Source organism: Amia ocellicauda, chromosome 22 (assembly GCF_036373705.1).
Source record: "Amia ocellicauda isolate fAmiCal2 chromosome 22, fAmiCal2.hap1, whole genome shotgun sequence".
Lineage (NCBI taxonomy): Eukaryota > Metazoa > Chordata > Actinopteri > Amiiformes > Amiidae > Amia > Amia ocellicauda.
Window position 1 is genome coordinate 3,337,681 of NC_089871.1, and position 11,479 is coordinate 3,349,159.

General features: G+C 44.1%; 1 protein-coding gene across 1 annotated transcript; it reads left to right on the forward strand.

Moving 5' to 3' along the window:
- Positions 1-325: 325 nt before the first annotated feature.
- Positions 326-11,123, forward strand: nos2b (nitric oxide synthase 2b, inducible). The gene is made up of 27 exons (XM_066695926.1): positions 326-401; positions 647-785; positions 1,002-1,074; positions 1,239-1,358; positions 1,900-2,048; positions 2,219-2,381; positions 2,497-2,588; positions 3,043-3,184; positions 3,493-3,632; positions 3,781-3,955; positions 4,318-4,419; positions 4,642-4,836; positions 5,059-5,141; positions 5,329-5,473; positions 5,632-5,736; positions 5,869-5,918; positions 6,045-6,219; positions 6,344-6,476; positions 6,709-6,787; positions 7,193-7,380; positions 7,586-7,755; positions 7,883-8,093; positions 8,287-8,374; positions 8,491-8,612; positions 8,732-8,880; positions 9,313-9,507; positions 9,876-11,123. The coding sequence occupies exons 2-27, from the start codon at positions 679-681 to the stop codon at positions 9,924-9,926; spliced, it is 3,402 nt and encodes a 1,133-aa protein (XP_066552023.1). The 5' UTR covers positions 326-401; positions 647-678; the 3' UTR covers positions 9,927-11,123.
- Positions 11,124-11,479: the final 356 nt, after the last annotated feature.

Here is an 11,479-nt window from a genome sequence, read left to right on the forward strand (position 1 = left end):
TGCTGCGATACACAATGAAACACAGATCATCTTCTAGATACATAGGACGAATGAAAGACAGCCAGAAAGAAAAGGGTTCGTTTAAAAATGAGCTGTATTCATCAATAATCCCAGGCACAGTAACCCCTCCCCGGCCTGCAGACCGCCTCCAACCCCTCCAACCATCCACACAAAACGGGCGGGCACGCATCTGGGTGTGCGGCATTTTTTTAATTGCCCAATTACAATTGCAAAAAGGAAATATTGAGCGTGTGAAACAAAAGTCGTTTCCCTGACACGGAAAGGAAAAGGGGGATTTCTGAGCAGGAGTCTTATAAATAGAGGTCTGGGTGTCTTGTCACTATATGACTGCAGGACCACCAGACGACAGACAAGAACACCTGTTGCAAACCAAACACCAGGTGAGAAGCCCGGTGACACAGTGCAGCTGTACTCTGATATCACCATAATGCTGTATAACATTTGTTCTTTGTGTATTTTGTTTCAATTAATTAATGCAACGTTACTATTTCATTATTTGTTACTTTTTTCTGTGAAATATGTTTTTCAGAATGAGAATAGCACACACATTGGCAGATGTGCATTGCGTTCATTCTGTGCGTGCTTGTGTGACATCTGATGAAATATTGCATTTGGTTTCTGTCAGATTTCTAGCAGACCTTTCAGAGACGCATCAACATGCTCTGCCCGTGGAAAGCGTTTCAGAAACTCGGCAACTTCAAAAACGCATCCTATGTCGTGGACTTGAACAACAACAAAGCGGAGAAAAAGAAAAACGAGTACAAGTGAGATGACCAGTTGTATCATACTTTTACTGTCAATATCTATTGCTGTGCTTAGTTCTTAAGATGATGATATTGTAATAGTACATCTTACACCACGCAATACAACCAAACCAGCCTTGTGTCCAGTACTTGAGTCTCTTCTAAATCACCCGTTTGCTTTGTGCACTTTTGTTATAAATGGACTTTCCTCTGTTTCTCTCTCTCTCTCTTCCCAAGTAATGTCAGAGAGGTTATCAGAAAGATTCAAGATGAGAAAATGCCTGAAATTATGCCGAAGACTCAACCAAAGGTAATGTTTATTATCTTCCTTTTTAAGATGACCATATATCGAATAGAATAGAATGCAATAAAATAGAATGGAATAGATGTGTGCAGGTAATAGGTAAAAGTGTCTTTTTGTTTTTTGGCTTTTTCACACGTGTTATTTCCAATTCTACTACCTTGCTGTGATAGAAGCCCCCCCAGGAACCTGTGCAGAAGCCCGTTCACTCCCGATGCCCCTTCTCTCTCAAAGTTAAAAATGTGGAGGACGGCTCCAGCCTGCGGGACACTCTGCATCAACGGGCCGCCAAGGTAAATCTAAATATAATCTTAAAAAGTCAAAGAAAATATGTCTGTGGGTTTACAACCCCAGAGGAAAAGAGGCACGAGTAAGGTGCACTTTTAAAAATATTGCATATGTTACCAGCACTCTCTAAAAACTGAAGGTTCTTTAGCGGTTCTATTTAGAACCTTTGGGTTCTTCATGAGTTTATTTTCATTAAGAGTTCGTTTAAACACAAGGGATTTAAGATACATTTATGGATCTTATTTGCAAGGAACCTAGGCAAATGGTTCTAATAACAACCTTTAAGGATTCCTCCACAGTATCAAGCCCAGGAACCATAAAATGTTCTTATTAGAACCTTTACTTCATGAAGTGCAGGTTATACTTTAGTGTGCTTAGAGTGTACTTCTCTGATCTTCTTTTGCTTAAGGGATGCATTCTCTATTGATGATGATGATGATATTCTTAGGCTATGTATATTAGCCTGTAATACAACACAGGCTGTTAAATGTCTTCCCTTTTGTGTAAGATGTTCTTAATTCTACAAAATTGCCGACTATATTTCAGAACGTTCCGTGCAATTCAGATGTGTGTCAGGGCGCCATCATGAACCCCAAATCACTGACCCGCGGCCCGAGGGACCAGCCCGCCGCCCCTGAAGAAGTTCTTGTGCAGGCCATCGAGTTCATCAACCAGTTTTACCAGTCTTTCAAACAGTAAGCATTTTTATGTGGCTTTATATTAATTCAATACATTCTAATATGTTATAATATAATTTTTTTTAATTTTCTTTAAATTAATGTTTTAACTGCAGTTGTTTGGAGGTTGAACGAATTTTCAGGACGAATGAAAAAAACAAAAAAACATATTACACCTTCCCCTGCAGGCCGAAGACAGACGAGCACCTGGCCCGGGTGGAGGCGGTGGCCCTGGAGATTGAGAAGACTGGGACCTACCAGCTGACGTCGGAGGAGCTCGTGTTTGCAGCGAAGCAGGCGTGGCGCAACGCCCCCAGGTGTATCGGCAGAATCCAGTGGTCAAATCTGCAGGTATCAAATCAAATATGTTTTAAGTTTCTCATTGCATTATAGATGCGACCTACTGAACGGTGCTTTTCAGTGACATCTCGACAGGTTACATTAAAGGTGTGTTTTCTTGTTGCAGGTGTTTGACGCTCGTAAGTGCTCCACTGCCAAGGAGATGTTTGAGTTCCTGTGCAATCACCTCAAGTATGCCACCAACGGGGGAAACCTGAGGTAAGGAAATGAGTCATCCCATCCTAGAGGGACTTTTGCTGATAGTAGGCATACTCTTAGGGCAAAAGATTTTACATTTTCTGAGGGTGTAGACCTCCTTAAAGTACTGCAGTGAGATAGAGACAACAGGATGCTATGAGGCTCTCCCCCTGTAGTGCTTCTAGCAAGCACAAGTCCGCCTGGTAGAGTGCCTTCCCTGTCAGCCGAACTTCTTAGTATTAATACTACTGTAAATGACGTCTTAGAAGAGTAATCGCAGAGCACAATTTACAGACAATCACACACATCGGGACATTTCTTAGACAACCTTCACACCATGCCTAATACTGTAAGGGGCTGTGGAACAGCAGGGCTGGTTTGTTTAACAGCACCCTCTGAAGCTTGAGCTTGTTTCTTTTGCAGTAAATTCCAGTGCCTGTTTGTAATTCATGGAAGTTTTTGTGTTTTTGTGCAGGTCAGCGATCACAATCTTCCCCCAGAGGACCGATGGGAAGCATGACTTCCGCGTGTGGAACGGCCAACTGGTGAAGTATGCCGGATACCAGATGCCCGACGGTACCATCCAGGGAGACCCCTCCAGTGTGCAGTTCACAGAGGTACGGCAGGCACGAGTCAATTTTTACTCTACCTAAAAACCAAGCACACTCACACTCTAAAAGCAATGCATGATCTAGCTGATGAGTCGATGTGCTTATTCTCGAAAGGGATTGATCAGTGCACTTTCACAAACAAATATAAAAAAGCTGGCTAATTTAATTGTAATCAGTGACGCAAAAAGCTCTCCAGACCTCTTCTCGATCCCTGTTGATATTTGGGAAGGCATTAGGATGACAAGAACAAGAGTTTGTTTTCTTGACTGTCATAAAGAAAAAGTTGTGTTCTTTGTCTTCCCTGCATTGTTCAGCTCTGTATCCAGCTGGGATGGAAGCCCAGATACGGCCGTTTCGATGTGCTGCCCCTGATCCTCCAGGCCAATGGAGAGGACCCTGAAGTCTTTGAGATCCCTCCTGAGCTCATTCTGGAAGTCCCAATGGAGCACCCCCAGTAGGTTTCAGCTTCTGTCTCTCATCCCAGTTTGTAATCCCTATTGAAAAATTTGGTCTTTGAATAATTATTCATTTTTGCATCTTATGACCCAGCCTGTAAATCACAGTTGTAATGCTGACTCTTGTTTACCTTCCTCTTTACCCAGGTATGAGTGGTTCAAAGAGCTAGACCTCAAATGGTATGCCTTGCCAGCTGTCTCAGGCATGCTTCTTGAAGTGGGAGGCATAGAGTTCACCGCATGCCCCTTCAATGGTTGGTACATGGGCACAGAGATTGGCGTGAGGGACTTCTGCGATGCTCAGCGCTACAACATCCTGGAGGTGAGGAGAGAGAGAAATAAGCAGACTGGTAGAGCATTCTGTCTGTGTGTGGTTAAGTTTGCGGTTGACTCGGGTGACAGTATGCACAACGTTTTTAGAGCCTGCGGGGAAGCATTACATCTATATAGTTAACTGTGAAATTAGGACAATTAAGTAGATGAGAGCTGCATGGGAACAATATGCAGCAGCCTCCGCAGCCAGAACAGTGCTGATATCAGACAATGCTGAACATGGGATGAAGGGGTGATCAATGAGAATGTATTGAACTATTTACAGTGAACTGCAGTGTTGCTGTTAAGATTTAGATTAAATCAGCAGGCTAAATGCACAGGGGCTGAAGGTACTGTCGGTTTCTTCTTCAGGATGTGGGGAGGAGGATGGGTCTGGAGACACAAAAGCTCTCCTCCCTGTGGAAGGACCAGGCGCTGGTGGCCATCAACATCGCTGTCATCCACAGCTTCCAGGTACACTTAGTTTTTCCAGTCAACCTAGAGAAACTGAGAACACACCTTTTGCCAAACAGTTCTATCCATTTCAGTGTTGGGTGGTCAAACTGCTCACTCTTATAGACCCCAAGTGCCCCGTTCTGAAACAAGCAGTCTCAGTGCAGTGGAGTGTAGTCCCTGCAGACTGGGCCTCCTGGGATCGCTGTGCCACTGACACAGCCCTTTTTGGGGATTTTGCAGAAACGCAACGTCACCATCATGGACCACCACTCGGCTGCTGAGTCCTTCATGAAGCACATGCACAATGAGTTCCGGCTGCGGGGGGGCTGCCCTGCCGATTGGGTGTGGCTGGTGCCGCCCATGTCCGGCAGCCTCACCCCTGTCTTCCACCAGGAGATGGTCAGCTACATCCTCACCCCCTTCTACTATTACCAGGTATGCGTCTCAGCCACTGCCCCTGGGCACTGTCCCTGGAGGCTGTTCTCTGTAGATATACATTAATTTCCATAAGCATTTTTTTATAGATAATATTTATGTTTTGCAGTTTACATATTTTTTAATATCAGTGACCGGCCTTTGAAAACATAGCTTCATTCATTCAGTGTATGTTGTGGCCTGGCTGAGCTTGTGTGTAACTTCTGTTGTTTGCTTTTGCAGCCAGATCCCTGGGTGACCCATGTCTGGCAGGACGAGCAGAAAAGACCAAAGAAGAGGCAGATCCGCTTCAAGGACCTGGCGAGGTAATTATTCCCTCTGTGTCTCTCATAATCAGGATGACCTGCCTTACTTTAGAGGAGAAGAAAATAACTGCTTCCTTTAGTGGCTTTCAGTGTTTTGGCGCTTACCATGCTGTGAGTGGAAATTGCAGACCCTTTAGCTCTTTCTGAAATAATAACACATCCTTGATGTCCATCTCTCCTCTCCCAGAGCTGTGTTCTTTGCCTCCTCTCTGATACGTAAAGTCATGGCCAGCAGGGTGAAAGCCACTGTCCTGTATGCCACAGAGACGGGCAAATCGGAGACTTTTGCCAAGAAGCTCAACTCCATGCTGAACTGTGCCTTCAACTCCAGGGTAAGATCAGCTTTCCTCTGCATCTTCCCTTATTCACTGTGTCTTTGTTAGTGCACACAAGACAGCATTTAATAATCCCTCTGATTGTGATTTGAGTCTGAAATGTCAGAGGTGATGGGCAGCGAGTCCAGGGTGGCTGACGGTGTCTTCCTCTGCAGGTGCTTTGCATGGAGGACTATGATTTCAGCGACCTGGAGAAGGAGACGTTCCTAGTGGTGGTCAGCAGCACGTTTGGCAATGGCGATTCCCCGGGGAATGGAGAGGTGAGTGTTGCCCTGAAGCTTTCTTTCCAGGAGAAATAAAGTTGAGAGACTCTCAATTCTGAAACTAGCGGACTGGATTTGTTTTCCCTTCAGAATAATGATATTCATAATTGCACTTGTTTGCTTTCACAGAGTTTCAAGAAATCCTTATTCGCTCTGAAGCATCTGAAGAACAAATTCAGGTTAGGGGAACACGTGTATGTGTGTGTGTGTGTGTGTGTGTGCTGATGTGGTTGTTCTCTAATTGTGCCACCTCTGTGCTGACTCGGTGGATTGACAATTTCTCTCTGTACGGTATTCCCTGGCAGGTACTGTGTGTTCGGCCTGGGCTCGCGGATGTACCCTCAGTTCTGTGCGTTCGCCCACGCAGTGGACGGGAAGCTGACGGAGCTGGGGGCGCACAGGGTGACCCTCACCGGGGAAGGAGATGAGCTGAGTGGCCAGGAAGAGGCCTTCACCACCTGGGCCAACGGCGCATTTAAGGTAGGCCGGCTGCCAGGGGTGGATGGGGAATGGGGGAAGCAGATAGCGCCATGAGCATAGTCCTTTTCTCCCTTGCAAATAAATCCGGTCTGAATTGTTTCTCTGGACTGTTTTTAAATTGAAGGACGCTTGTGAGACATTTGAGATCCGTGGCCAGCTTAACATCCAGCTCCCCGGGGCCGGGCAGCTGAGCCACACGTGGGACCCTGAGAGGTACCGGCTGGCACAGGAGAGCCAGACTCTGGACAACATCACAGGTGAGGCGCTCTTGCACCCTGGGTATCCGCAGATAAATGAAAAGCCAGTTTTTCTCCTAACTGGGTGGTAAACAAGTGAAAGCTAAGTTTGGTATCTGATTATGTAATTATCATCCAGATTTTACCTCCTGTGACCCACACTTAAAATGCAAATTCCTTCAATTTTCTGGCATGAGATACTAATTACTATCAATTTTCAGATTTAATCTTGATTTCTTTTTTGTTTTTAAAGCGCTTTCTACTCTCCACTCCAAAGATGTGTTTGCAATGAAACTGAAAAAGAGACAGAATCTGCAGAGTCCTCACTCGAGGTACAGTATTACATTTGTACTACAGGAATCTAATATCTTAATCAGTTGTCCGCTGGTGTGTGACAGCTTTTAAAAAGCCTCCTTTTGTGTAGGAGAAAGTAGAAAAGCTTTGGAAAACAGTATATATTTAGCTCCACAGTACAAGGGTCTATATTGAAGATGCTATTTAATATTTAATCAGATATATGAATGTTAATATCTGTTAGATGGTTCTAAATTAACACCGGTTATTGTCTGAGAATCTGGTAGATGCTTATGCTGAGAATTAAATTATACTACAGCTGGTCAGGATCAAACATTTCCACCTTAGTCTTTTTGTTTGAAGGCTATCCTTTTGAGACCAGCCTAGTTTCCCTTAGCGTCCTATAGAACAGGAGAGTAACTGGTCATCTCTTGCCCCCACAGCCGCTCCACAATCCTGGTGGAACTGATCAGCACAGGGGACAAAGAGCTGCAGTATCTCCCCGGGGAGCACGTGGGGGTGTTCCCAGGAAACAGCGCCCAATTGGTCAGCAACATCATAAAACGAGTCCATGATGCACCGCCGTCCAATCAGAGCCTGCGTCTGGAGGTGCGTCCTGACGGCAGCCATGGTAAGATCACACCCCTGTGTATATTACTTATTCTGTTCATATTAGGAATGATGTAAAACCCTCAACACCCAGCCTTTATTTGTATTAGCCTCCTAAATGAAATATGCCATAGATTTGTTAATATTAAGAGGAGCCAATCTAAGTTTGGAAAAGTCTCACTCATTCACTCACTCCCTCCCTTGTTGTGCTCTGTGTTGACCACCAGCGGGTGTGAAAAACTGGCAGACAGACAGCCGGGTCCCAGTATGCACTCTGTCTCAAGCCCTCGCTTACTTCCTGGATATCACCACACCACCCTCGCAGAGCCTCCTCCGCAAGCTGGCCCAGCTGGCCGGGGATCAGCAGCACCAGAATCGCCTGCTTGCTCTGGCCCAGGTAAGCAAATGATCCAATACTGCAGCCTGGGCTCAATCGGTGCTGGTCAGGGTCCTGAACTGAGAACCTCTGAGCACCCTTTCCTTCCTTTAACGAAACTCCTGCTTGTCATTGTGCTGCCCTACAGAACTTGGAGGAGTACAAGACCTGGAAGACGTTCAACAGCCCCACCTTCCTGGAAGTACTGGAGGAGTTCTCCTCCCTGGAGCTCCCAGCCACCTTCCTCCTGAGCCAGCTGCCCCCCCTCAAGCCCAGATTCTACTCCGTCAGCTCGTCTCTGGACCGCCACCCTGGGGAGATCCACCTCACTGTGGCGGTTGTTAACTACCACACACAAGGTACAGACCTCCCCGCTTCCACTGCTGCTCACTGCACACTTAGCAAAGAAAACAATGTTCTGGACTGTGACGTCATGTGATTTTTACCTTCCTTCGTAATTGAACTGACAGTGTGTCACTGAGTGCCAGTGTGTCTGAGCACAGAAGTGAGACAGTGTTTTTTCTATGGTTTAATATGCTCCTCGTGTTTCAGATGGTAAGGGTCCTCTACACCATGGCGTTTGCAGCACCTGGCTCAACACTATCAAGGAGGGAGACACGGTGCCCTGCTTCATCCGCAGGTAATACTCCAAAACTAAACCAAATCATCTCCCACATCCAAAGCCAAATGCCACTGTATAGGATCAATGTCTTGGCCCAGCAGTGCTGTACTGACCGCACTTCCCTCTGTTACCAGAGCCAATGGCTTCCACCTCCCAGAGGACGCCAGCTCTCCCACTATCTTGGTGGGACCCGGCACGGGCATCGCTCCTTTCCGTGGATTCTGGCAACAGCGGCTCCATGCCCTGGAGACAAAAGGTAATTTCTTAACCCATCTCTGAATAGCAACAACTTCAAGTGCATCCCATTAACAATTAACCGCTCGGGAGTTTGCTTTGCACACTGTCTGACCTTTGTCTCCCTGGCTGTGTGTGCAGGGGTCAGAGGGGTACCGATGAGACTGGTGTTTGGTTGCCGGCAGTCGGACACAGATCACCTGTACCGGGATGAGATGCTGCAGATGCAGAGACGGGGCGTCCTGAAGGAAGTCCTCACTGCCTACTCCCGCCAGCCTGGCCAGCCCAAGGTCAGAGCACTTACTGTCTATGGACAACCATGGTTCTGGTTCCCCCATGATTAATATTAAGCAAAAGGGTGGTTATATCAGAGTTCCACAGCGGAATGTATTTATGTGGATTGATTTCTTACTTTGGAGAAGATATCCACTGAAGTTAATACAAAAGGGGGGAAACCAACTTTTACTTTTTAATTCCACATTGTCTAGATGTGGACGATTAAAATTAAAAAGTCCTTTCAGAAAACAGGGAGCAATTTTTACTTAGAAGCTAACGCTGCATTTTGGAAATATTCTTCCACAAATGATGCAGCTCCTGCTGGTGGTTATGCAGAGAAAGAGATCGGGGCTTGCTTCTGTCTGCTCATACGTAACAGACATGGCTTTATTCTGGTACTCACTGCTCTGTGCCGTGGAAGTAAAGACGTTGGTTCTCTGCTGCAGGTGTACGTGCAGGACATCCTGAGGGACAAGCTCTCAGAGGAGTTGTTTAGCGTCTTGCATCAGCGCCAGGGACACATTTACATCTGCGGGGATGTCAGGATGGCGCGGGACGTAGCGGAGACGCTCAAAGAGATCTTTGCTCACAAGCTGGGTATGAGTCTGGCTCAGGCTGGGGACTACCTCACGCAGCTCAAGGTAAGCATTGGCGCCCCTCTCTGGCACTAAATAGCAACACACATTCTGGAAACAGCAACAACACACGTTTTTGGCACAATGTTTGGTGGACCAGAGTAATATGTAAACTAGTTTGATACAGCACTTATTACAGTAATAAGTTTGGAGGGATTAGTTTGGCCTTTCAAAGAAAACCCTGAGAAAGTTAAAATGTATAAGGAGGTCAAACCTGAAACTGAATACATTTTTTGTAGCTTTGTTATAAGTGTTTCTTGATTTTCGTATACAACTATTACTCAGAAATGCTTTAAACAACATGGAATATTGCCGTAGCATATATGTGCTGAATATATTGTTGAATCTTGTCATCTTTAATCTCCCCCCCCAAGACTGAGAAAAGGTATCATGAAGACATCTTTGGAGCAGTCTTCCACAAATGAAGAGATGTCAACCAAGGCAGGGTCAGTGCAGGGAGTGAAGACCCTCATTGGCTGGGATACTGTGAAAGACAATCAGTTTTTTGGTGGATTTATAGAAGTGAACCTATGCAGTATGCAAACCAAGTGCATTCTTTTTTAATGAAGGATTTTACAAATTGGTGTAAATTTTGAAACACTTTCTGTAAGGGACATATCAACTTTTAGGTTATCTTTCTGCATTCTTGATAGTCTACAAGAAAGATATATGTTCTATATTCCTTGATTTATGTCTCAAAAATGTATTCACTCTAATTGAGTCGATATTTGCAGCAAAACAATCCTGCCTGGAAAGCACATCATTTTATATTAGGTGTAAACAAACAACATGTTCTTGGGAATCAAACAACAGCAGAATATATTTCAGTATATTGCGTGTATTTATAGAATGATACGCAAGCAATCAGTGGAATCTCTTCCCTATTCATCTGACGTTAAATGATTGTGTGATTTCTGGTGGGTTTTTAAGCCTGCAAGTAATGTATGTGTCTGTGGCACTCATTTGGCACTCTGTCAGGTGGAGGAGATAAAGAAATGTATAATTAGAAAATAGGCAACAAAAAAAGCTTGTAAACTGACTATATAATAACTATGGAAAAAATGCTTTGTATATACTAATGGTTAAATGCATAGTATTTATTTTAATAAAGTCTATTATCAATTTGATTATTTTTATCATCCCTAATGCAACTGTCATATTTACAGTGAGTGCTGTGGGTGAAACTGACAAGTATAAGTAAGGTTTTTTTCTTGAGGTAGTGCTTCTTGGGCTCTTGTTAATTACGTGTATAAGAAACCAGGGCTCTTCCAGGAGAAAATCATGTCAATCTTTATTTATTTTATTTTAATGAAGCATTTAGATGGTAATATATTCTGAAGTATAAACTGTAGAAATCAAATACAAGTGGAATGCTGTAGTGCAATGGAGATTCAGGGTAACAATATTAGGGAGACTATATTCTCTATGGCAAGAATGTCTATACAGCGAATAGGTTTACTGTTGTTTGCTAATGAAATCAAAGTATATTAAAACTCAATTGATTTTGACATTAATGGAGTGTGTGTGGTACTGCCACATTGGTACTGAATATATATTTATTTTGTATATATGTGTGGAATTACCCTTATTAATGCAATTACATTAAATCATAATTTCCCTTATTGCAACTCTCTCATTTGTTATTATTTCAACCATGCAAAATGTATAATGAAACACTGAACATATAATTTAGAAGAGGTTACTGTGCATTCCACAAACAACACATAGTACTGTTTAATGTATATTGCTTGTGGTGAATGTGGATGTAAAAATATAACCCAAATAGATTGTGCTGGAAAAGTGTGATTGGCAGGGTTGCCAACCATAAATTTGAGGTTTTACTGACCTGACTGACTTAGTTGGACTATTTTTACTGACATGCCGTATTTTTTACTGACACTCCTATTTTGGTATTTAAAAAGTGTGAAAATAAAATTTTTATACACCCCCTATGGTGCAGAGCTGCCCTGTTGGCATT

Excerpts from the sequence above, each read along its gene's own strand:
- nos2b (XM_066695926.1), top strand. The coding sequence starts at position 679 with ATGCTCTGCCCGTGGAAAGCGTTTCAGAAACTCGGCAACTTCAAAAAC. Across the intron at positions 1,075-1,238 it reads TGCCGAAGACTCAACCAAAG|AAGCCCCCCCAGGAACCTGT; the intron begins GTAATGTTTATT and ends TTGCTGTGATAG. Across the intron at positions 2,049-2,218 it reads TTTTACCAGTCTTTCAAACA|GCCGAAGACAGACGAGCACC; the intron begins GTAAGCATTTTT and ends CTTCCCCTGCAG.